This window comes from Bos indicus x Bos taurus, chromosome 14 (genome assembly GCF_003369695.1).
Source record: "Bos indicus x Bos taurus breed Angus x Brahman F1 hybrid chromosome 14, Bos_hybrid_MaternalHap_v2.0, whole genome shotgun sequence".
In the NCBI taxonomy this organism is placed as follows: Eukaryota; Metazoa; Chordata; class Mammalia; order Artiodactyla; family Bovidae; genus Bos; species Bos indicus x Bos taurus.
The window spans coordinates 62,136,941-62,162,295 of record NC_040089.1 but is presented as its reverse complement, the minus strand read 5'-3'; the positions used below and the strand labels follow the sequence as shown (position 1 = coordinate 62,162,295).

The following is a 25,355-nucleotide window of genomic DNA, read 5'->3' as shown; positions in this document are numbered from 1 at the left end:
TCCGACTCTTTGCAGCCCCATGGACTGCAGCACGCCAGGCTTCCCTGTCCATCACCAACTCCCAGAGTCCACCCAAACCCATGTCCATTGAGTCAGTGATGCCATCCAACATCTCATCCTCTGTCGTCCCCTTCTCCTCCTGCCCTCAATCTTTCCCAGCATCAGGGTCTTTTCAAATGAGTCAGCTCTTCGCATCAGGTGACCAAAGTATTGGAGTTTTAGCTTCAGCATCAGTCCTTCCAATGAATGTTCAGGACTGATTTCCTTTAGGATGGACTAATTGGATCTCCTTGCCGTCCAAGGGACTCTCAGAAGTCTTCTCCAACACCACAGTTCAAAAGCATCAAATCTTCAGCGCTCAGCTTTCTTTATAGTCCAACTCTCACATCCATACATGACTACTGGAAAAACCAAAGCTTTGACTAGATGGACTTTTGTTGGCTGAATGCAAGGACTGCTTTATTTTCAAGCTACTCCTGTTGCAAGAAGGCAAGCCTGGAGCATGTCAGTGCCCTTGTGTGTTATGTTTGGGATGGGAGTAAAGGAAAACTAGTAATATCCTAGTTTACTAAAGAAAAAAAAAAAACAAGATCCTGCCGTAAATGAGCTGCTATAAATATTTGCTGGAGGGATTGGCTGACAAACAGCGATGCGCTGGAGCCAGCCCCAGGGCGCTGACGGGCTCGAGCCATACATGCACATCTCTTCCCAACTTGACATCAGTGACGTGACACCAATAGCTTGAAATCGGCAGGGGCAGTACTGACACTGCAGTAATTGGCAGATTCTACAAATCAGGTCATTTGTCCCCGGAGGGCCAGTTGTTAAGACCTACCACCATATCACTGCAGGCAAGTTACTCTAATGGAAGGTTGGATCATAACTGTGTCACTAAGTCTGCTCAGGCCACCATCACAAAATACCACAGGCTGGGTGGCTGAAACAACACATACTTCTTTTCTTAGAGTCCTGGAGACTAGAAGTCCAAAGGCAAGGTGTCAGCAGGGTTGGTTTCTGCCGAGGCTCCTGTCCCTGGCTTGCAGGTGGCTGCCTTATCACTGTGTCCTCACGTGGCCTTTCCTCTGTGCCTGCCTATCCCTGGCATCCCTTCCTCTTCTTATAAGGACACCAGTCAGGCTGAATTAGAGCTTACTCGTATGACCTCATTTGACCTTAATTCCTTAAAGGTCCTATGTCCAAGTACAATCACATTGGGTGCTCTGGCTTGAGGAGCCCCTGGTCAGCACTCCCTGAGCATGAGTCTTCCATTCTGACACTGACAGACAGCTTACTTCGGCCCTCCCACACCACTTTGGCGTCTGCACCGTTGGCTGCCTCCTGCCTGTTCTCCCATCAGCCCACTCATCCATCAATGTGACAGGACTGTGCTAGTGCCAAGAGTGTGGCAGTGCACGTGGCAGCCTGGTCCCTGCACACATACGCAAGCCACGACAACTGGCATGCCTCCTTGAGACAAGGGCCGGCCATGAGAGGACAGAGTGGGCTGACCCTGGGGAAGAGCTATTTGAACTGAGATCTGAACCACTGAGTAGGGTTAGCTGAGTGGAGAGGAGTTAAGTGTGGGCAACACAGAGCAAACAGCCGTGCAAAGGCACTGAGGTAGAAAGGGCAGGGCGTATTCTGCTGTCTTCAGGCAGTGCTCCCTTCTTGGAAACTTCTCCTGCCACCACCCCCCAGCCCCCACTCTGATGAGTCCTGCTTGGTGGAGAGGCGGCAAGAGGCAAGAGAAAACTCATAGACCGGAAGAAGGTGGTGTGAGGGCTGGGGAGCTTATTAAGAGGCTAGAGTCCCTGGTTAGTTTTTTTAACTCTTCAGTGATTATTAAGAGAATGAGAACCTTGCAGGGTGAGAGACCATGACCAGAGAGAGTAGAACTTCCAGCATTAAGAGTCGAGAGTGAAGCACTTCTGGGAGATGATGGAGGCTGAAGGGGCCTATGGCCTACGGGGAGGGTGCTGAGGTGAAGGTTGCTGACGGCAAGCATTTCAAGAAAGGAGGAGCCTGGAGAGAGGCCAGCCTGGGAGTCAGTCAGAATATACGAGGAGAGGGCAGAAGAGCTGCAGGAAAGACCCCAGTGGAGACCACAGGCCCCCCTGCGGGTACCAGCTGAGCATGTAGGAAAGTTCGAGGGGGGCTTTGCAGCCTCTGACCCCGCTCCTTCCTGTTTTGCTGCCTCCAGTGGGGAACGGCGCTGCTGTTGGCAGGGGAACATAGCTAGGACTGCGGTAAAGGCCGGAGTTTGGGGACTGAACTTTGACAAACATTGGGAAAACAACACTCCAGATTGATTTATGTAAGAGATAAATATTTGTTTGCAAAAATAGGAGTACATGGGATTAAAAAAAGAGAAACGTAAACTCAGGCATTGCTAGTATTGACTGTACCCCGGCTTCCCGGCCACCCAAAGGCAGAACTTAAACAGTAACAAACCCCATGTTCTTGGCTGGCGCCCACCATGGCTGAGCACCCAGCCTTCTGTCTGGTGTTTCTCAACTTTTTTTCTGGGAGCTTTGCACAAGTGTCTCTAGAAGCTCACAACAGCCCTCTCTGGCTCAGCTGGGAGTCCCACCACTCTGCCCACATCCTGCTCCAGCTCATTCTATGGAGGGTCCTGGTCATGTGGCCCAGAAGTCACCTTCCCCAGGGCTGTTCTATCTTGAGGACTCTGGCATCATTGCCAAGGGTGCCATGTCCTGGGGCTTCTGCACTGCTGCTGCCTCTTGCAGTTTCCTGGAAGGACAGTGCTCCTGGGTCCCTCTGCTTAGTCCTATGGGTACCTCGTCCTGGTTGGCTCTGGGCACCTGTGTTAATGTACTGAAGCCTGGAAAGGGACAGAGCTTTGCTCTGTGTTCTGGAAATTTTGACACACAAAAGTCATCCCCTACTTCAGGTCACAGAGGGGAGACTGTGTGATCTTGTCTTCTTCATGATCTGAAAGTCAGCTAGGGTCCCACTGGCCCTGGCAACTCACAGCCTGGACCCCTCTGTGCAAGCCTGAGGCACTCTCCAAGGTCCCCAGAGGAGGCTGGCACTGTTACCTCGGGGCCAAAGCTCCTGGCATCACAGTCAGCTCAGCGTGTGGGTCCCTCACCATCTCACACATGCCATTTTCTGTTTCACACCATCTTGGCCCTGCCATGAACCTCAACTCATTCTTTGATTTTTATTAAAAACAAAAAGACCTGTCATTCGTATTAGTGATCAGTGAGATGTGCTAGGCATTACTAAACACTTAGGGGGCAGATAGAGGTTTATATCATGGCAGCATGTGCGTGTGCTAAGTTGCTTCAGTCGTGTCTGACTAGCCGCCAGGCTCCACTGTCCATGGGATTCTCCAGGCAAGAATACTGGAGTGGGTTGCCACGCCCTCCTCCAGGGGATCTTCCCAACCCAGGCATTGAACTTGCATCCCATGAACTCGTCTCCTGCATTTGCAGGTGGATTCTTTACCACTGGCACCACCTGGGAAGCCCTTATCACAGCAGCATAAACTCATAAAGAGATTGGACTTCCCTGTATCTTAAAAATAACCCACTAGCGATTGTACCTGGGTACACAGGCTTTGCAAAACGGTTCAGCAATGTCTAGCCCAGCTGAAACTTGCATATATACCCTGACCCACCAATTCCATCCCACAGGCATGCTATGAATATTCACCGAGACGTGTAGGAGAATAACCCTATGGTCATAGTGCCAACAACAGCCTCAAATGAAAAAATGCCCAGATGTCTGTCTACAAATGTCCAAGAACATAGAAAGCATATGTAGGTTGTGGTGTATTTACACAAGAGAACGCCCTACAGCAGAAAGGAGTGAAATACAAATATCAGGCAACAATGAAACTCACAACTCTTATGTTGACTGGGAGAAGTGAGACACCAAAGAGTAGATGGGTTTTTGTATATTTCCATTTATACAAAACCAGGCAAAATGAGTTCTGGCTGCTTGAGAGCAGGAGGGGTTGTTAAAGCCAGAAGGAGGCATGAACAGGGGGTACTCAGAAGGTTCTGTTTCTCGATGGAGGTGCTGGTGACATGTGGAGTCACTTGGTGACAATTCACCAGTCCCGTTTGTTGGTCTCTAAGGCACAGGACAGAGAAGGCAATGGCACCCCACTCCAGTACTTTTGCCTAGAAAATCCCATGGACGAAGGAGCCTGGTAGGCTGCAGTCCATGGGGTCACTAGAGTCGGACACGACTGAGCGACTTCACTTTCACTTTTCACTTTCAAGCATTGGAGAAGGAAATGGCAACCCACTCCTGTGTTCTTGCCTGGAGAATCCCAGGGACGGGGGAGCCTGGTGGGCTGCCGTCTATGGGGTCGCACAGAGTCGGACGCGACTGAAGCGACTTAGCAAGGCACAAGACATGAGCGGTCTTGCCGCCCTGGCTCCTGCCCCCTTAGTGTTCACTCTTCTGGGTTTCTCCCTCTCCCCTTCACCTACTCTTTTGGCACAAAGAGATATTTGTCTCTAAGGCAAGTTCCTGCACCAGCCTTTAAGAATATAATTTCCCCCACCTGGAAGGGTTAGGTGGGCTTGGGGAGGGGCCCACAGCCTGGCAGTGCTGCGTGGTGGCTATACCTGGAGCTCCAGGTCATCACCAGTACACCTTTGGCGTCCAGGGCTTGCCAACTGGGCAGCCATAAACAAGTGACTTGGCTGCTCTTTGCCTTAGTCTCCTCTTCTGTGAAAAAGTGACAATGTGTTAGCACCGACCTCAAAGGACTGAGCGACAGGATCTAGTGGACAAACACGTGACCAGCACCTAGACTACCGCCTGGATGTGTAGCCATCGCTGCTGCTCTGAACCCCTCGTTTTATAGAGTAGCCAATGAAAAGAGCTCCATTTTGAGTTCTTCTCTTGATGTCATACATCCTGACCAACTACAGACTCCAGTACGGGTCCATGCAGCGGAGGGGCTGGATGTAATAGAGGCTGAGAACAGAATCAGGCCACAGGCACCAGGCTGCACTTGAAGTCTAGGCCTGCCTCCAATCTGAGCTTTATACCCCCTCCTCCTCTAGTTCTTTCTCCAGAAGCAAATGGAGCCCAGCTGGACTCACCATTTCCAGTCCACAGGCTGATCCAGACCCAACTAAATTCCTTGAAGGGGTTCCAAATTAGCTGAAGCCAGGACATTGCTACATAGGTTTTTAAAAAAATATCACGTATAACCAATCAACTTCTCTCTTCTTTCTTTATTTTACACCCCCACAAGCACGCACACGCACACATGCTTTATTCACAACTGGGTTTTTAACTTTTGGCTGTCCTGGGTCTTTGTTGCTGTTTGTATGGACTTTTCTCCAGTTGCAGCAAGCGGGGACTATACTTCGATTCGGTGCCTGGGCTTCTCATTACCGTAACTTCTCTTGTTGCGGAGCGCAGGCTCTAGAGCACATGGGCTCAGTAGCTGTGGTGCTTGGGCTCGGTTGCCCCGAGGCAGGTGAGATCTTCCTGGACCAGGGATTGAATCCCCGTCCCCTGCATTGACAGGCAGATTTGTAAACACTGGACCACCAGGGATGTCCTACTATTGTTATTTTTAAATGCTTACATATTCTGTAAACGTCTGTTTTAATTTCTAATAAGGCTCAGTCTTCATAGATAAAACCCACATGACCAAAAGCTCTTTGGAATCCCCACTTTCAGAGTGTAAAGTGGTCCTGAGGCCAAGAAGTTTGAGAGCCACTGAACGAAAGCAGGAAGATGGTACTACATTCCCTCTCTCCCTCCTCTCTTCTGTTCCCCTCCTCCTGGGCCTCCTGTCCCACAGCTTGAAGGGACCCTGGGTGTGGCCTGTCTCTAGCTTTTGCTTTGAGAGCCCTGCGCTGATCTCTTTCTGCTGGGCTTCTGCAGGGACTTGAGAAAGACTTGGGGAATCTGAATGTATCTCAGTTCCCTGGAAAGCTGAGTCAGACAGAACGTGAAGTAAGAAGAGGGCTTCGCATTTCACGTTCTGGGGTTAAGAGCAACACCTGCTGGAGGCTTCCCTGGTGGCTCAGCAGTAAAGAATCCACCTGCTGTGCAGGAGACACAGGAGATGCCGGTTCGATCCCTGAGTGGGGAAGATCCCCTGGAGGAGGAAATGGCAACCCACTCCAATATTCTTGCCTGGAGAATCCCATGAAGAGAGGGGCCTGGCAGGCTGCAGTCCATAGAGTTGCAAAGAATTGGACAGAACTGAAGTGACTTAGCACACACGCACTGCTTGAGGCAGAGAGTCTACCCCCTGGACCAAGAACCCAGGCAGGAAGACTTGGGAGTCTTCAGTGGGAACGTTTTGTTCTGATTCCATCTTCTTTGGTAATGATTGAAAACAAAACTTCTTACTTCACAAAACAAGCCAACCATGCTATGGGAAGGAAAGAATTCTCAGTAAGAAACATTACTTTAGGAGACAGGAGAACACCTGTGGTTGAGGGGAGAGTGAGGACGTGATCACTCTGGAGGCCGGTGTGAAGCAGCCCCATCTCTGCAGGAGGGACACGGGGTGGGGTGGGGCCCAGAGCAGAAAAGCACGTTACTCCATTTGAACAGCAACATGTGCAGGGAATCAAGCTGTAGGTGTGTGGATAATGACAGAAGCAGGCAACCCAGAAGTCCCTGTGTTCAAATCTAATTCCTCCTTCATCTTTCAGGTGAACATAAAGAGAAATTTTCTTCTCAAGAGTTGTTAGACTTGAAGACAGAGAGAGGAGGCTGGCCACCTGGTTGGAACCCTAGTTGTGTCACTTGCTGTGTGAACTCCCCATTCCTCAGTCTCCCTATCTGTAAAATGGGGATAAACAGCCCCACAACTTGAGCACTCTTTACATGTGAAATATTATTCAAGTAAGTCTCTATTAAGAGGTAGGCAGCTATGGTGGTGGTAGGGACATGAAAATTCTCACCCCTCACCCCCGAAGTAATCAGGCCACCATCTGCAGCAGAAGCAAGTCCTTCTGTTTCCAGGAGGACATAGACATACCCTTTCTTGTTTGAATGATTCCAGTGTGGAGTTCAAGGAAGCTTTTTCGTCTCTGTCTTCAAGAACAAGCCAAATTGCAGTTAACAATTTTTGTTTGGTGAATCCATGAGGCTGGAGGTGAGCAGAGGGAGAAGGAGCAATTGGAGATTTGAGAGGGTGAGAGAAAGGAGTTATAAAGTATAGTTGTCACAGAGAATCCAGAGTTCATAATATGACTCTACCTTCAAAGCTGGGCATCCCTGGTGGCTCAGTGGTAAAGAATCTGCCTGGCAATGCAGGAGACCCAGGTTCGATCCCTAGGTCATGAAGATCCCCTGGAGAAGGAAATGGCAAAGCACTCCAATATTTTTGCCTGGGAAATCCCAAGGACAGAGGAGCCTGGTGGGCTGCAGTCCATGGGGTGGCAAGAGTCAGACATGACTTAGCGACTAAACAATACCACCTTCAAGACCAGGGGTTGACATACAGGTTTGCACCCCACTGAGTCTAGCTGCATCACTTAAACTGGACAAATTGGATGGACTACCATGGCCACTTGGTACTTCCACCTCATTTTCAACCTGCATCTCCTGCCCCAGTTTTGGCACTACCAAAGTCCCACATCCCAGACAAACCAGGATGATGATCACAAAGATCCCTGTCCGCTCCTTAGATATTAATGAGGGACTTCATTCATGTATGTGCGTACTAAATCACTTCAGTCGTGTCTGACTCTTTGCAACCCCTTGGATTGTACCCCGCCAGGCTCCTCTGTCCATGGAGTTCTTCAGATAAGAATACTGGAGTAGGCTGCCATTCCCTCCTCCAGGGGACCTTCCCAATCCAGGGATCAAACCCACATCTCTTATGTCTCCTGCATGGCAGGCAGGTTCTTTACCACTAGCATCACCTAGGAAGCCCCCAAATTCTCATGACTCCTTCTCAGTAACGCCTGAATGATGATATTTGCTGGAAAAAAAAAGGAAAACACCTCATGAGATGCTCTTTCAAGATCCTGGTAACCAAAAACATCCACTGTGCTGCAACCGCTTGGACCTGAGTTCACCCTTGTTGGGTGCAGTTTTAAGAGTAACTTACCAACATCCTCCTCCTCCATATCCCTTCCCTGATTTAGCAGGAAGATATTTGTCAAAGCTCCTTGTGGAGGTGGGGAGGAAGAAAGAGGGAGATAAATGACGTGGACCAATATGGTTGGCCATAGGAGCCCTGATGAGGGAGCACTAGCCCAGTGAGGGAGCACTCCATCACTTATACAAGCCCCTCAGCTCTTCCATCCTTATCTGCCTGGGGTGCTCCAGCAGAGATTCCCTGCTGGGTAGGAAGTGGTCTGGATGACTTAGATCTTCTAAAGCTAAAGTTCTGAGGCTCCAAATGCCAGGAAAGTCTTTCTTGCTCCAGGGATAGTGTCCATGGGTGAGCCTTTGTGGGTGTTTCCAGACACTTTCCCTAGTTTGAGTCATCCCCATTGCCTGGTACCTTCAGGGCCTTCAGGATTGGTGGCTGCCCTGATGCAGCTAGCTCTGAATATAGAGGGAGGAGCTAGACTAGCGCCAGACAGCATGCACTGGCGCAAAGGTAGACCCACACGTTTGGCCTGGAGTGGTCCTCTCGGACAAGTCCAGGGAACAGCCTTGTCATGTCAGTTGTGTTCTTCAGTTACAGGTAACTGAATCTGACTGGATAACTGAAGAGAAGCAGGAATGTGTTGGAAGGACACGGAAGAGTTCAGAGACTCAAAGGAAAGCCAGAGAACCAACTTGAAAACAACAGAACAAGGCCGTAACGAAGGTGTCATGCTGTCCACGTGAATCAGCTCCAAACATCCGCAGTCTCTCTGTGAAAGATCAAACCCCCAGAGGAAAGTCGGATAGGCCAGCTTTTGTTACATGTCTGCCCCTTTACTGGGCAATATTATTGATGGTACCTAATGGCAGACTTATATGCAGAGTACATCATGAGAAACCCTGGGCTGGAAGAAGCACAAGCTGGTATCAAGATTGCTGGGAGAAATATCAATAACCTCAGATATGCAGATGACACCACCCTTATGGCAGAAAGTGAAGAGGAACTAAAAAACCTCTTGATGAAAGTGACAGAGGAGGTGAAAAAGTTGGCTTAAAGCTCAACATTCAGAAAACGAAGATCATGGCATTTGGTCCCATCACTTCATGGGAAATAGATGGGGAAACAGTGGAAACAGTGGCTGACTTTATTTTTCTGGGCTCCAAAATCACTGCAGATGGTGATTGCAGCCATGAAATTAAAAGGCGCTTACTCCTTGGAAGGAAAGTTATGACCAATCTAGGTAGCATATTCAAAAGCAGAGACATTACTTTGCCAGCAAAGGTCCGTCTAGTCAAGGCTATGGTTTTTCCAGTGGTCATGTATGGATGTGAGAGGTGGACTGTGAAGAAGGCTGAGCGCTGAAGAATGGATGCTTTTGAACTGTGGTGTTGGAGAAGACTCTTGAGAGTCCCTTGGATTGCAAGGAGATCCAACCAGTCCATTCTAAAGGAGATCAGTCCTGGGTGTTCTTTGGAAGGACTGATGCTGAAGCTGAAACTCCAATACTTTGGCCACATCATGTGAAGAGTTGACTCTTTGGAAAAGACTCTGATGCTGGGGGGGATTGGGGGCAGAAGGAGAAGGGGATGACAGAGGATGAGATGGCTGGATGGCATCACTGACTCAATGGAGATGAGTTTGGGTGAACTCCAGGAGTTGGTGATGGACAGGGAGGCCTGGCATGCTGCAATTCATAGGGTCGCAAAGAGTCAGACGCGACTGAGCGACTGAACTGAACTGAATGGCAGAGGGCAGGGGAAGAGAAGAGTTATTTTATCAGGAGAGGATGCCATGGATGATGGCTAGGAAAAGTATTTGATGTCCCTTACAGGAAGTTCAGTTCAATTCAGTCGCTCAGTCATGTCTGACTCTATGCAACCTCATGAATCGCAGCATGCCAGGCCTCCCTGTCCAACAACTCCCGGAGTTCACTCAAACTCATGTCCATTGAGTCAGTGATGCCATCCAGCCAACTCATCCTCTATTGTCCCCTTTTCCTCCTGCCCTCAATCCCTCCCAGCATCAGAGTCTTTTCCAATGAGTCAACTCAGGAAGACCCAGCAGCAAATCTGCTCAGAGAGATGGCCCTGGAGCCCACCTGGATTATAAAAGAAGAGGCTGGAGGTGGGCTTAGCAATTCAGGTCAAAACTGATAGCGTGGCAGACAGCATACTATCAGAAATTGTTTCACTAAAAAATTGGTGATATTCTTATCGAAGAAACTAAGAAATGACAAAAGTCTAGGAACAGAATTTTTAAAACCATCTTTAATTCCACTACTGAGATATGACCACACTTAATCCTTGAGGGTGACTTTGAACTTGATGTTTGAGCACCAGTAACCGCTGCTGCTGCTGCTGCTAAGTCGCTTCAGTCATGTCCGACTCTGTGCAACCCCATAGACAGCCTCCTACCAGGCTCCCCCGTCCCTGGGATGCTCCAGACAAGAACACTGGAGTGGGTTGCCATTTCCTTCTCCAATGCCTGAAAGTGAAAAGTGAAAGTGAAGTCGCTCAGCCATGTCTGACTCCTAGCAACCCCATGGACTGCAGCCTACCAGGCTCCTCCGTCCATGGGATTTCCCAAGCAAGAGTACTGGAGTGGGGTGCCATTGCCTTCTCTGAGTAACTGCTAGAGGAATATTTTTGTGCCATTGGCCTAATAAATGACTTAGCTGTCGCACCTAGTGAAAGAGACAGAGGAGACCCCTTTGGACACATAGTTCTACCAATACTGGGGACCAAGCACCCACTTACCCTCCATCCCATAGAAGGTTCCATCTGGACACCAAAGTGGCAGAAGCTTCCCCAGACATAGTCCTATATAAGGAAAGCCTCTCATTTCCATTGTACAAACGTCCAAGGAATCTTCTTGTGTTTGTGCTGCAGGGAACTGTGACTCTAGATTGTTCCTGTGGGTTTCTGCAGGTTCTAATGAATTCTACATTGCCCTTCTGACATGAATAGATCACATTTCCCTCTGATCTTTAAAGGGGTCACTACCTTTGTTAAGTCACTTGAAATGATGTCAAGAATATGCATCACGATAAAGAGTGCAGTTACTAGGAGGATGGAATCATGGGGGAATCCTAGTTAAAATAAAGCTATAACTATCTTCATAATGTGTCATGTATAATACAGATGTGTGCGTGCTTAAATTCCTGAACCTATATATTTATGAATTTAAAACTGAGAGCTTGCTTGTTTTGACCTTTGCTGACATTTGCTAAGGGATGGAATTTGTGGTGATATAAAAGTTCAAAGTCCATCCCTTGAAACCAGAGAAATCTGAACAGCTCCACAATGAACCCTCAGGAAGAGAACAGGCCACATTCCTATTAACAGAGTCTACCTTCAGAATTGGATGGAATCACTCTTGAAAGACTTCACCATTTGTCCACAGAGGAGTACTACCCCTCTTTGTTTTTCTAACTCATCCTGTGTGTCTCAGACTCCAGCCTCCCTCATTCTAATATCTTCAGGGAAATTTGCTTTCTTTGCTAAAATGCTTCATCTCTACAGAAAGGGAGTTCCTAGGTCAAGACTGGGGTCTACTGGACTTGGTCTAGCGATACACGAGGGACTTCGGCAGTGGGAATTCTTTTTTCTCGTATTTCTTCTATGAGACTTTCATGAGCTCCTTTAATTCTCTCATTTCTTATCATTGTTCTTCAGGAGTCTGCTTTAGTCCTCTTCATTTTTTCAATCTATTTCTCCTCTTGAGTGATCTAGCCCAGTCAAGATCCTGAATTTTATATCTCTGACCCAGCTTTCTCTCAAGTTCCAGACCCACTTACCCACATGGTACTCCACATTTCTACCTTAAAGTTGTCACCAGCACCTCAAACTCAGCATGTCCTCCAAGCTTACTCTTTTTCCTGTGTTTCATATCTCAGTCAATGGCACCACGACTCAATCAAGATAGAAACTTACGAGTCATTACACCTCCCTCACTCTGTCCTCATTCTGTTCACTAAATGCTATTTAATTTTACTCATTTGGTGAATCAATTCTAACTTCCTATTCTGTGCCAGACATCATGCTGAGGATCTAATGGTGAGCAAAAATAATTGGTCCCTGCCCTCATAGAGCTTACACTCCAGTTGGAGAAACAAACAATGTTACGAAAGACATATGTGGACTGTTCAGCATGTCCTCTGGGGAACAGGGAAGCCCTTGAAGGAAGGACATTTAAGAGAAGAACTAAAGAATGCCTTAGGAGTTAACTAGATCAACTAGTTAGGGCGTTGAACTTCTAAGCAGACAGAACACAGTCCAGAAGGAGGTGGAATGAGAGAGACTTCAAGGAAGCCTTTGTGGCTCATGCAGAACAAGTTGCAGGAGTAATGATAACAGAAGAGACTGGAGAGGTGGGCAGAGGCCCTACTGTTCATCACCTTGTGAGGATGTTGGGCCTTCTCCTACGAGGACAGAGAAGAATCTGAAGACTTTGAGGGGAGGGTAGAGTCGAAGGGTAATAGATTTATGTATGAACATCACTCTGGCTAAAACGTGGAGAGTGGATTAGGTAGGGCCTGAGCGGATGTGGGAGGGCAGAGGAAGACAGCCCATTGGCTTCCTTCCTGCCACTCCTATGGCCATGGTCCCCAGCCCTGAATCTGTCTCCTGCCTTCCCGCAGAAGACATTGCTACTGTTCTCCCCTCATGCTCCACCTTCAGTGTGGCTTACCTTCCAACTTCTCTCAACAGAAAGGAGACCCAGTGAGTCTACACTGCACTCAAAATAAAGTTCAAATGCCCTAACTGGCCAGAAGTCCCTTTAAACCCAGCCCTTGGTCTCCCTCTCCAATGCCACCTCCAACCACCTGTCCTCAAGTACCCTATGCCTTGGTCCACTAAAAGGGAATTTGAGAGGCAGAGAGCAGTTTGAGGGGAATGGCCCAGGGGAGCAGAAGTAGCCAAGCCAAGGCTGAGGGCTGAGCCCCAGGTCCAGCATGTTGACCCAGCTGAGAACACAGGAAACTGGCCCAAGTCAGGGTCTCAGGCAACTTCAGGCAGTTGGCTCTGAGTATCAAGGACGAGCACTTGGGAAGCACTTGGGAATAGGGCATCCGGCAGCTTGGATGTAAGACCAGAGGCATAGTTGCCGGGAAGTGGTGATGAGGACAAGACTCGGAGCTTTGAGAGGTGGGAGCTTAAGAGCAGGACCCCAGTCACAGGAGAACTGAGGTCCTAGGATAGCCAAGATGCCAGCTGATAAAGAACAGGCAGGACCCAGAGATGGGAGGCTCAGAAGGTCAAGGACAAAGGCTGACTCAAGGTTAGCTTGGTAAGGAGAACCCCTGGGGAGCTCTTAATATTCTACCTATAAAGGAATAGAAGCCAGAATGAATCCTAGAGTATAAGGGGCAAGGCTAGATGTCGAGGCTGGAGCGAGAAGGACCTGAAGGAAGGAGCCAGGCAGCTCCTTCTACCCTGCACACTAAGATCTTCATTGCTGTGGCTAATCCACAGGCCACACACAAGTCAAGAGCAGGACGATTTAGCCCAATAAACCCCAAGGAACTGTGACGACTTGGGGGGCCCATCCCACTTCAAGGTGAATGAAATCAAGGTGAATGAAACCCTTATGTTAATTACGGTGGTTCTGAGAGTAGCTCTGTAACTCTAAGGAGGGCCTCTGGAGACCGTGACTGTGTACAGTTCTCATGGTAACCGAAAGACTATGACATACTTAAGAGGGTGGTGAGGTCATAGAACCCAAGCTTTAAAGTAAGTGAACCATGTGTGTGTCATTTATTTTTAAAAGAAACCTCTGAGAAGAGCTTAGAACAATTTTTTCCCCCCCGAGTGCCATTTCCCAAAGGTACTCACAGAACAATAAGGTGTGACTGTAATGGCTGCACTGAGTTGTCTTTTGGACAGTGTTAGAAGGGACATCAAGAAGGTGGACAGAGAACTAAGGCAGTTGAGATGCATCGACGAGCTCAGCGCACGATGCCTGTGCGACTTATACATGCACCCATATTGCTGCTGCGACCTGCACCCCTACCCCTACTGCCTGTGCTACTCAAAGCGATCACGGTCCTGCGGCCTGTGCGATCTCTACCCGTGTTGCCTGTGTGATGTTAAGCTTTACTGTCTTCGCCCGTCTCTCAGAAGTTTGGAGAGGAAAGCCATTAGAGCCATAGAGGATGAGAAGAGAGAGCTTGCCAAGTAAGACAACATCTTCAGGTTTTTAGAGTTGGTGCATTAGCCTCCTAGGTTGGAATAAGGGAGGAGAGGGTGACAATCGATACTTGAACAAAGATGAACCGGGTTCAAGATAATGACTCTGGTGACACAGAAAAGATTTAAGAAAAGAAGAGTAAAAGGGTCCATAATGGGAACTGTAAGATTCTCAAAAGACAGTGTAATGATGTTGGTTGGCAAGGTTGTTTTCAGCTTATGGCAGGAGCACCAACGTGATAAATAATGTGGCTTCAATGAGGGAAAGAAACAGGGGGTGTCATTAAAAAGCTATTGGGAGCAGCAAACTAAACATTTTTTCTGGTTATGAGTAAAGTGATTTGAGTGTATTTCGGCTTACAGAAATGACTACGGGAGAAGTAATAATAATTGATCAAGTCAAACGTTTGCCAGAGGCTTTAAGAGCAGGGGAGCAAATTGAACAATAGAGGCATTTATTTGGTTTTGTAGGAAATCCTTTCTCCTATTCTCCAACTCTTGATGACTTCAAATTCATCTGGTATTGGGTTTATTGTCTGCCTCCCCCTTCAACTATAGTAAAGATTGTGTAAAGAAATTACAGAACTGAAGCCACAGTGTTCAGAATACAGTTGAAAAGGTTTTAATTGAACTGGATAATTTTAAATTCACTTTACAAGTTTTTTTTGGTTTTCATCACATTTTACTTTTTGCCTGAGAAAACTTTCTTTTTCTGTCTACTTATGCCATTTAGTCTGTAACTATGATAGAAAAAAATAGTTGAAAGCACTGTCACCTGGTTAAACAAATTATGGTACATTCATACATTGGGATAATATGTAGCTGTAAAAAGAACTGATGAAGCATTTTAAGTATTGTCATACTAAGTGAAAAAAGGTACAGAAAAACTACTTAATATGCTACTATTTTTTAAAAGATGGCACAAATAGATGATCTTTTTAATTATATTTGACATAACATTGTATAAATTTAAGTTGTACAATGTTGCAAATTTCATACATTTATATATTATAATATGATTGCCATTGTAGCAATAATTAGCTATCTCCGTTGTGCTACACAGGGGCTTCCCAAGTGGCTCAGTGGTAAAGAATCCTTCTGCCAATGCAGGAAATGAGGATTCAATCCCTGGATTGGGAAGATTCCCCAGAGAAGGAAATAGCAACCCACTCTAGTACTCTTGCCTGGAAAATCCCATGGATGGAGGAGCCTGGAAAGCTGCGGTCCATGGGGTCACTGAGGGTCGGACACGACTGAGCGACTTCACTTTCACTTTCATGCATTGGAGAAGGAAATGGCAACCCACTCCAGTGTTCTTGCCTGGAGAATCCCAGGGATGGGGGAGCCTGGTGGGCTGCCGTCTATGGGGTCACACAGAGTCGGACACGACTGAAGTCTAAACAACAACAACAAACTGTGTTATATAATTATTGCTTTTTAGTGATTGGATTGATTAAGTCCTAGCCTCTTATCCAGTTTGATGATTATAATACAATGTTTCTTTTGTCTACATTTACTATACTGTGATTAGATCTCTAGGACTTACTACTCATTGCCAGTTTGTATCCTTAAACAATGTCCTTCTTATCCCAGTGGTAAGATTAATAGATTAGATGATAGATTAGACAGAGAGACACATATATTAATAGATGAATAGATAGGAAGAAAGAAAAAGGAGGGAAGAAAACAAGGAAGAAAGGGGAGAGAGGAGAGGGAGAGAGAGGAAGAAAGAAAAGAAAAAGAAAGATGACGACGGATGGATGGATGAAGACAGAAAGAGAGAGAATGAAGCCCTGACAACAAAGGACAGTGATGATTCCCTGGAAAGGGCAATAGAACAATTATTGTCTAGGTCATTGGTCACCAAAGGTCAGTAATGAACTTCCTTCAATAGTCTGAGATGGGACCATTGCCAAATAAACTCATCTATACTCAATCTGAACCAATTTTTACCCCATCAAGTATCAAGTTACATAAATTTCATGTAAGGGTCATTTTTAAAAAATATCTGGTCTAAATGAAGGGCTACTTGCGAGTAGCCTGTGTCTACTTCCCTATGCCTCTGACTATTCAAACACCCTTGCTCCAAGTCTGCTCAGTCTCTGTCTCCAGGCTGTCTTACTCTCTGGGCTCTCCAGGTGAGTTCTTCACCAGCTGGGCACCCTCCGCCTACTCCGGGAGTCTTTACTTAATGATCTGCAGTAGACACGATTTCAAGCTTAAATCTAAGCAGTGTGGTTTATTTATACAAGAGGTAACGCTTGCTATGGTTTGTGATACTTTCCCTGATGATGTCTGGATTTTTCGCTAATTTTTTTCTGTTGCCTGAAGCAGTACATGAAGCTGCTGAGGTCTTCTGGGATCTCTGAACTGATAATCCTGAGTTCATTTCAGAAATGACCTCAGGTCTGCCCTCTTCCCAGCTACTTTTCTTCCTATTCAGACCACCTTGGGAAACTTCTATGCTCTAACAGCCTGACATTTCACTGTCCTGAAAAGCTTAGAGTTACCTGCAAACCTAAATATTCAATTTCTGAATATGAATGAAAATGTTAAAGCCTGGTCCAGCTCTAGTCCCAGAGGACTCCTATTATCATTTTTTTCAGTGAAATGCCTCCTTTCTTATCTCTCAGCTCCCAACCCATGACTGAATGGATTGAGAAATATCATGTTGATTCAATTTAAAACAATCTTTGGTGTGAAACCTTCCCAAGGCTTTTAGAATTTAGAAAACATATGCACGTGACCTTTTACCCCTTAAAGCAAAAGCCAGCAGTTTGATTAGGTATGACATGTCCTCTTAGATGCCAGGACATGTTATCCAGAAGCTTCTTTGCCCAATGGAGAAGATTCCTTGGTCTATAGTTGCCATGGCCCCACTGGAATTGTTTTTCTGTGTGAGAGTCTATGTGCTCTGTCTCTGGGTGTTCCGTTAATAATGGGCAAGAAGTTTTGGCAGACCATGTAATTTCCCCTAAAAGTCATTTGAGCCTTCCTGAGTGTGTATTTAATTGGTGTGTATTTGATTGTGTGTGTGTGTATTTTTAGTCTGGGTACAGAAGGCCCAAATTCTTTCCATTGTTTACTGAGCAGCTACTTCTAAAGACACCTTGACAGTATCTTCAATAGTGGAGACCCAAGTAAGTACTTCCATTTCATTAGCTTCTTTGAAATTCTTTTCTTCTCCCCAGATTACTTTCGTACTCTAACCACTAGCCTTTTCCCTGACTCTTCCTTCCTTCCTCTCTTGAACTGAGAGAGACTGAAGTTACTGAGTTTGATTTCTCTTGTAGGAAACCATGTGACCAGCCTGATGTAAGTTTGCACTCGATTCACCCGGCATTTCATGGGCTTCCTGTCCTCTGTACGCAAATGGTAGAAACAAAGCCAGCCCCTCCTCAATCCTGCCCTTAGAAGTGAAGTTGCTCAGTCGTGTGCGACTCTTTGCAATCCCATGGACTGTAGTTTACCAGGCTCCTCCTTCCATGGAATTTTCCAGGCAAGAGTACTGAAATGGAGTGCCATTTCCTTCTCCAGGGGGGTCTTCCCAACCTGGGAATCGAACCCAGGTCTTCCACATTCCAGGCAGACGCTTTACCCTCTGGGTAAGAGCCATCCTGCCCTTAGGGTTCATTATCTAACTATAGCTCATATTGGAGTGGCTCCAACACTTGGGTCTAGTGTTGCGTGGGCAAATGAACCTTGATTTGCAGCTGCGCTTAGGAATGCCCTAGGCTCAATGCTGGGCCCTTTGCAGGTACCTGGAAATTCATCCTGAGACTGCTTCCGTCCAGTCATCCAAGTATCCTTGGTTGACCTGCAGCTCAAGAAGTTCCCTTAAAAAAACCCCCACCTCAGAGGCATCATCTTCTGAGAACTTTGAAACCAGCCTTCTCATTTCCTTTTACCCCTCACACTCTGAGTATGAAGTTCCCCCTGCATCACCCTCATTGGGGGAGGCTGATGACTGTCAGCCCCCAGAGTGCATTCTTTGTGGTTTAGCAGTGCCTCCCTGGGTTTTAAGCCCTCAGGCAAATCATTCCACTCCCCTCAACCCACCTCATTCTTTGACCCAAAGATCAGGGCATAGTCACACTGTGGGAAGCCAGCAGAGAGGAACCCAGGAACTCTGCGGCTTTACCTTACGGCTGGTGGCAGGTTGACTCTCCCACAGAGAGGAGAGCTCGCTGTTTCCCTCTGTGACCTTGCAGAGCTGGAAGCAAGCTGGGCCCCTCGTCCCCTCTCACCGCAATCTCTTTGTACCCATAGGTCTCAGGGCCCAGGCACCCAGGGCAGCAGGAGTTGGAGTTGCTGCCCCTGCAGGCCAAGTGCATGTCCATTATTTAGCCTTAGTGTTTAATGACACAGGACTTGGGGCTTGGCCACTTAAAGCCTCATATTTCGGGGAAGTCTGTGTAAGGCGGAGCCTGATAAAGAGACTTACCTTTATCGAGTGAAAACCAAGTGCCTAGCACATCATCTTCATTTAATCCTTGCAACATCTTGGCCAATTTAGAGATTATGAAACAGAGTCAGGGCAACGTTCTTGATCCTCAGGATATGGGAGAGCCGGGACTTGAGACCAGGTTTGCCTGAGTTCTGGAATCGATGTGCTTAAATTGCCTGGTCAGCAGTGGTCAGAGTGATCTGCTGTCTGAACCCAGCAGCCAGCATCACCTGGAACTTGTTAGAAATGCAAATTCTTGGTTCCCTCCTCAGACCAGCTGAATCAGAAACTCCAGGGGTGGGGCCCAGGCACCTGTGTTTGAACAGTGCCACAGGTGTTCAGATGCACCTGTGTGGTGCCACCCTGCTCCTGCTGAGAGTCATACTTCTCCAGTATCATCCAAAATCAGGAGAGAGACAAGGCAAGGAACAGGAAGAGGGAAAAGAAGGAAGAGGGAAAGATGTGTTGGAAAGGAACAAGCAAGCTCAACAGGTTACTCGCAGGGGTCTAAGGAGAAAAAGTAACTAGAGGAAGGACAGCCATCCTGTGGTTCAGTGTAGAGACTGGCGTTCTCGTCATCCTCTTCACCTTATTCATCACTCGGCAGAAAACCGATTCATCTCTTTGTGAAGATGGCTGGCGGTATCACTCCCCTTTGCTCTGGGCAGAATCACATTCAGGAGCGTGGTCATACCTTCAGGTGAAATCCAGTTTCAGTCGGGAGGGGAGGTGTCACCCCAGAGTGGCAGGCAAACAGCGCTGCCCACTCGCTCTTCCCCAATTTTCCTAAGAGGCTTCTGCCATCCACTGAAGAGGCTGACTTGCCTCTGTTGACCATGACTAACCTCTGTCCTCATGATCACAGTAAAGCAGAACATCTCTCAGAACCTCACAGACCCAGGGAAAATCTTATGTAGGGTGATGGTACATTGCCAGGCAGGAGTCAGGTTGCAAGTTCGGAGCTCAATCTAATGGGTAAAATGAGGCTTCTGCAATTTCTCCTAAACCCACACATCCCCATAGGTTGCACCTGACCTAGGAGCAAAGGGAAGAAGAAACCTGATCCAGCCAAGACTTCTGGGGCAATTTCCTGAAGATCCATATTTGTGAGACCCCCGTGCATCTGCTGCAGTTGAGAGGGGGCCAGAGTGACCCCCTCTGGAATAGGAAGGAATAGTGGAAGAGGGGGAAATCTAAGGAAAACCCAAAACAAACATGAATTCATACCCCAAGATTCAGATTGTTGAGAGGAGGAGATGGATCTGGAAGCCGGCCTTGGCTTGTAGATTGGACTCCCAGATCCATCTCCTGTAGAAGACAAAGAGGGCTTTTGTGGTCTGTTAAAAAAGAAAATCAGCCCTGGGATTTCTTTGGAAGGAATGATGCTAAAGCTAAAACTCCAGTACTTTGGCCACCTCATGTGAAGAGTTGACTCATTGGAAAAGACTGGGAGGGATTGGGGGCAGGAGGAGAAGGGGACGACAGAGGATGAGATGGCTGGATGGCATCATTGACTGGATGTGAGTCTGAGTGAACTCCGGGAGTTGGTGATGGATAGGGAGGCCTGGCGTGCTGCAATTCATGGGGTCGCAAAGCGTCTGATACGACTGAGTGACTGAACTGAACTGAAAAAAGAAAAAATAGTCCATCTCTTTGTTTATCTGGACTTTGGGTTTTCTGGGCTTACCAGGTGGCACTAGTGATAAAGAACCTGTCTGCCAATTTAGGAGACATGAGATTCAGGTTTGATCCCTGGGTTAGGAAGATCCACTGGAGAAGGGAACGGCTACCCACTCCAGTGTTATTGCCTGGAGAATGCCATGGACAGAGGAGCCAGGCCGGCTACAGTCCACGGGGTCACAGAGTCGGCCATGACTAAAGCGACTGAGCACAGCACATTTTGAGTTTTCTACAGTGAGCTTGTAATAACTTATGTAACAAAAAGCAGTAAGTGTATAAACTATTCAGTATAAAAAGTCAGAATAAAAAATATATCTGAGATTAATCACCCAATCAGAGTCCAGACTCCTCAAACCAGAAGAGGTTCTAGAAAGCACACATGCCAAGACCTCCCTTTGGAGGCCAAAGATGCAAGATTTGCCAGGAGTGGCTCTTAGAATACAGATTTTTTTTAATGGTAAGGGAGTAAAAAGAAGAGCATTTCAGAGCATTAGGTTATCTTTGGAAGGCTCAGGCAATTAGAAAGAAATTGGTCCCTGAGGAGACCCAGAGCAGGCAGGGCTGATGCCAGGCCTCCAAGACTGAGTGTCTGGGTCCTCATGCTGAGAGCTCAGTCTAAGTGATGGTTAAAATCATGACTTTGGCATTAAACAGGCCTGGATTTGAATCCTGGCTCTGCACTCACCACCTTCAGCATCTCCCCATCTACAAAACAGGGACAATTCCACCTGCGTGACAGGGTTCTCATGCAGGTCAAATGAAACAATGCCTCCAATGGCTTAGTACTTTCCATGGCACGCTGTGGGACTCACACACAAGACAAAAGCCTAACATGCTAACCATGCTCCGAGCACCAGCATAGATCCTTTTCATTCAGTAACTAATTTGTCTCATGAAATCCCTAGAAATAGGTTACTGGTATTGTCCCAGTTTTACAGATGAGGAAACTGAGGCAGAGAGGTTAAGAAGCCTGCCCAGGGTTCCATAACTAATAAGACAAGGAGTTGAGATTTAAATGCAAGAGAAAGTGCTGATCATTTTGTAATGGAAAAAAGTATCAAATCACTATGCTGTGCACCAGGAATGTTGTAGGTCAATTATACTTTAGAAAAACCCAACCAACAAACCAACCACACAGACAGAAAAAGAGATCAGATTTGTGGCTACTAGAGGGGTGAGGAAGGGGGAGGATTGGATAAAGGTGGTCGAAAGGTACAAACTTCCAGTTATAAGGTAAATAAGTACTGCTGCTGCTGCTGCTGCTAAGTCGCTTCAGTCGTGTCCGACTCTGTGCGACCCCAGAGACGGCAGCCCACCAGGCTCCCCCATCCCTGGGATTCTCCAAGCAAGAACACTGTAGAATTGCCGTTTCCTTCTCCAATGCATGCAAGTGAAAAGTGAAAGTGAAGTCGCTCAGTCACGTCCAACTCCTGGCAGCCCCATGGACTGCAGCCTACCAGGCTCCTCCGTCCACGGGATTTTCCAGGCAAGAGTACTGGAGTGGGGTGCCGTTGCCTTCTCCAAAATAAGTACTGCTGCTGCTGCTAAATCACTTCAGTCGTGTTCGACTCTGTGCGACCCCATAGATGGCAGCCCACCAGGCTCTGCCGTCCCTGGGATTCCCCAGGCAAGAACACTGGAGTGGGTTGCCATTTCCTTCTCCAATGTATGAAAGTGAAGTCGCTCAGTCGTGTCTGACTCTTACTAGGTATGTAATATACAATATGATTAACAGTGCTGTAGGTTGTATATGAAAGTTAAGAGACTAAATCCTACGTGTTCTCATCACAAGGAAAAAGATCTTTCTGTTTAATTTGGTATCTATATGAAGTGATAGATAATCACTAAACTTACTGAGATAATAATTTCACGATGTATGTTAAGTCAAATCATTATGCTGTACACCTTAAATTTACAATGCTGTATGTCAATTATCTCTCAATAAAACTGGAAAGAAAAAGAAAAAAATTTTAAAAATAAACAGTAAAAATAAAAAACTTCCAGAGAGATCTGGAAGACCAAACACTCACCAATAGTTAACAGGGGTTTACCTGGGAGTGGAGGGTGTGGTGCCCATGGGCCGACTCTCATTTTTCACTTCACACCCTTCTGTAAAGTTTGACTCCCCACAGTGACTAGTATTTACTTCTGCTGGTTTGGTGTTTTTTTTTTTCAATAGAGGTTAAAATGTTGCTTGTCAAGTTGTGTCTGAGTCCATCTGAGCTTCTCCCTCCTACCCTTTCCTTTTCCTAAACTCCAGACTGAGAAGAACAACAAATAGAATTCTGGCCTCCTCTTGCTGTAGCAGTAACATTTTAGGATCGGTGAACGTGTGCGGCTTTGAACCGGATCAAGTCAAGGTTAGAGTGAAGGACGGAAAGGTGTGTGTGTCGGCCGAGCGCGAGAACAGATACGACTGCCTGGGGTCGAAAAAATACAGCTACATGAACATCTGCAAAGAGTTCAGCTTGCCCCCGTGCGTGGACGAGAAGGACGTGACCTACTCCTACGGGCTCGGCAGTTGCGTCAAGATCGAGTCTCCCTGCTACCCCTGCACGTCTCCCTGTAACCCCTGTAACCCCTGTAACCCCTGCAGCCCCTGTAGCCCCTGTAACCCCTGTAACCCCTGCAGCCCCTGTAGCCCCTGCAGCCCCTGTAACCCCTGTGACCCCTGTAACCCCTGCTATCCTTGTGGGAGCCGGTTTTCCTGTAGGAAGATGATCTTGTAAAGTGTAGGAACCTAGGACTTAGTAGAAGTCATGTATCCAGCCAGGCAGCTCTTCCAGTGTTTCTCTCCCCCTTCCCATGGCCCGTGTTATTCAAGGACATAGGAAACTGAATACATAACTGCAACCCACTGGCATGTGCAAGTCTTTTGGTTCAACCCCCGCCCCGAGCCCCACCTGGTTAGTGGGCACTGGAAGGGTGAGGGGTGGGCAGGGAAGGTGAATGGTGAAGTCTGCCCTCCCGGGTGCTACTTCACACCCCACTAATGCCAAAGCCCGGGAAAAGATATTTTGTGGGTGGGCATCCTCACATGTTGCTTTTCCAAATGAGTCAGTGACATGACCTAGTCCAGAAATTAAACAGTCAAAGCAGAAAACGAGACTAGTTAGGGTTGAAGACAAGCACTTTTTCAAAGCTGCTATGGTAGGGAGCATTGGAGAGAAAGTGACTCTCCAAGGGACACGCGGTTGGGTTTTGACTGGGGGTAACGAACAGAGTACAAATGTATGGGGGGAGCAAGCCCACTGACAGAGGGTAGGGTGGCCATACAGCTGCTGTTTCTCAACATTCCTGTGATTTGGGGGAAGGGCCAGCTGTGGCTCAGGGTGGTTTGCAAACTTCTCAGGATTTATTTCAACTATGCTTTCCTCAGTCCCTAAAACTACTTCAAGGCACAAAAGTTCAGTCCAGCGTTCATGAGTGGAAAGTACAGCTTTCACAAAGTGATAGCATAGTTCACCTGAACTTGGATCCTCACGGACACGGCCCATGAGTCACTAAACCACCAAGACAGAAATAAGTGTAAAGAAGAGGGAGATGATGGGGCGGGATCAGAATGAGGACGTGGGCTGATTTCACGTCTGACTTTTACAAGGAACGTAAAGCCTACACGTTTGCAGAGTAAGTCTCTTTACTAGTCTCAGCTGCACGTGGGTTAAAGCCTTGGCTGCACATGGGAATCACTTGGGAAACTTTAAAAACATGGATGCCAAACCATAAAGAGAAAAAAGACAAACCACACACACACAATGCACACAAGAAAAAAAATTTTAATGTTTTTAAAAAGGAAAAAAAAATACATTGAGATTTTTTAAAGTCTTCCCAGGTAAGACTTTGAATCACACAGGTAATGCTGAGAAACCCTGGATGGGATCTTAAAGCTCTCCCATCCCTGTTTCTTTAAAAGTTTCCTTCAAGTTTAAAGAATATTGACGGTGATAGAAAACATAGTTTGCTTTTAGTTGAGGGAAATAATGGCCCACTAATACAGGTGGTAGATATAAAATATTGAACATTTCAAAAATTTATTACCTAGCAACTAGGTATAAATGAATGTTTGTATGTACCAAATGGTAGAGTTACCTTTATAAGTGTCTTGCCACACTTTGATTACATGTTCATAAATATTCTAGTTTCTAAGTAACACATTTTTAAAATAGATTTTGAAAAAATTTCATGCTGTTGGGTCAATGGAATCCAGCTGGGGTCTTGAATAAGTGGGAATCCCTGTCCTCTGGAAGGTGCCATTCCAGGGCATGCCTGGTGACAGTTCATGCTTGTATTCACCTACCCACCTGCTCACCCTCTTGTTGGTCCAGATTCATTCATTTACTAACCTGCCAAGCCAGACTTATCCATTTAAATACCAGATGCTGTGTTCTATACCCTCTTCACCAATGCCTCAAATTCAAGAAGGTGCTTGGAGAGATTGGGAGAGGAGGGAGTTCTGAAGAAACTGAATTTACAAGGACTAGGAGAGGCCGGAGGGGCATGCTGGATGCACCTTGGGCATTTCTGAAAAATGCATTGATGATATCACTGCCTCACAGGATCCCTCAGGGAAGCCAGAGGCCACCCCTCAGCTGGAAGCCTGGCCTGTGGTGGTGGGTTAGTTGCCTGAATCTGCTCATCATCCTCACAGGGAAAACTGACATAAAGGCAAGGGTTTCTCTATTGAGTACCTGTAATGATAGTGCCAGGAGCGGTTGTCAATGAGAAGTACCTTTCTAGGAGCTTTGTTCAGTGAAGGCAAGACTAACACCATGATATAATTGTCAAGGGCTTTAGGTGTGCTTCAGACAAGTCAGTAACAGCAAGGGTCCTGGAGCCAGGATGCCAGACAGGGCATTTGAAAGCCAGCATTCACTGTTCTATAGACAACTGGTCCCACCACTTAGAATTCCTTCCAGCAGGTCATCTTTCTCTCTGCAGTATAGAGAGTGCCCCAGGGATGTGGGCATAACCCTGTGTGGCT

The 25,355-nt window shown here is 47.0% G+C and overlaps 1 protein-coding gene across 1 annotated transcript; it reads left to right on the top strand.

Moving 5' to 3' along the window:
• The first annotated feature begins 13,772 nt into the window (after positions 1-13,772).
• ODF1 (outer dense fiber of sperm tails 1) lies at positions 13,773-23,231 on the top strand. Its single transcript, XM_027560633.1, has 2 exons — positions 13,773-14,235; positions 22,635-23,231. Exons 1-2 carry the CDS (start codon positions 13,916-13,918, stop codon positions 23,101-23,103), a joined length of 789 nt encoding a protein of 262 aa, XP_027416434.1. The 5' UTR covers positions 13,773-13,915; the 3' UTR covers positions 23,104-23,231.
• Positions 23,232-25,355: the final 2,124 nt, after the last annotated feature.

Coding starts and splice junctions, on each gene's coding strand:
- ODF1 (XM_027560633.1), top strand. CDS start 13,916: ATGGCTGCACTGAGTTGTCTTTTGGACAGTGTTAGAAGGGACATCAAG. Junction 14,236..22,634: donor GAGAAGAGAGAGCTTGCCAA/GTAAGACAACAT, acceptor CCTAAACTCCAG/ACTGAGAAGAACAACAAATA.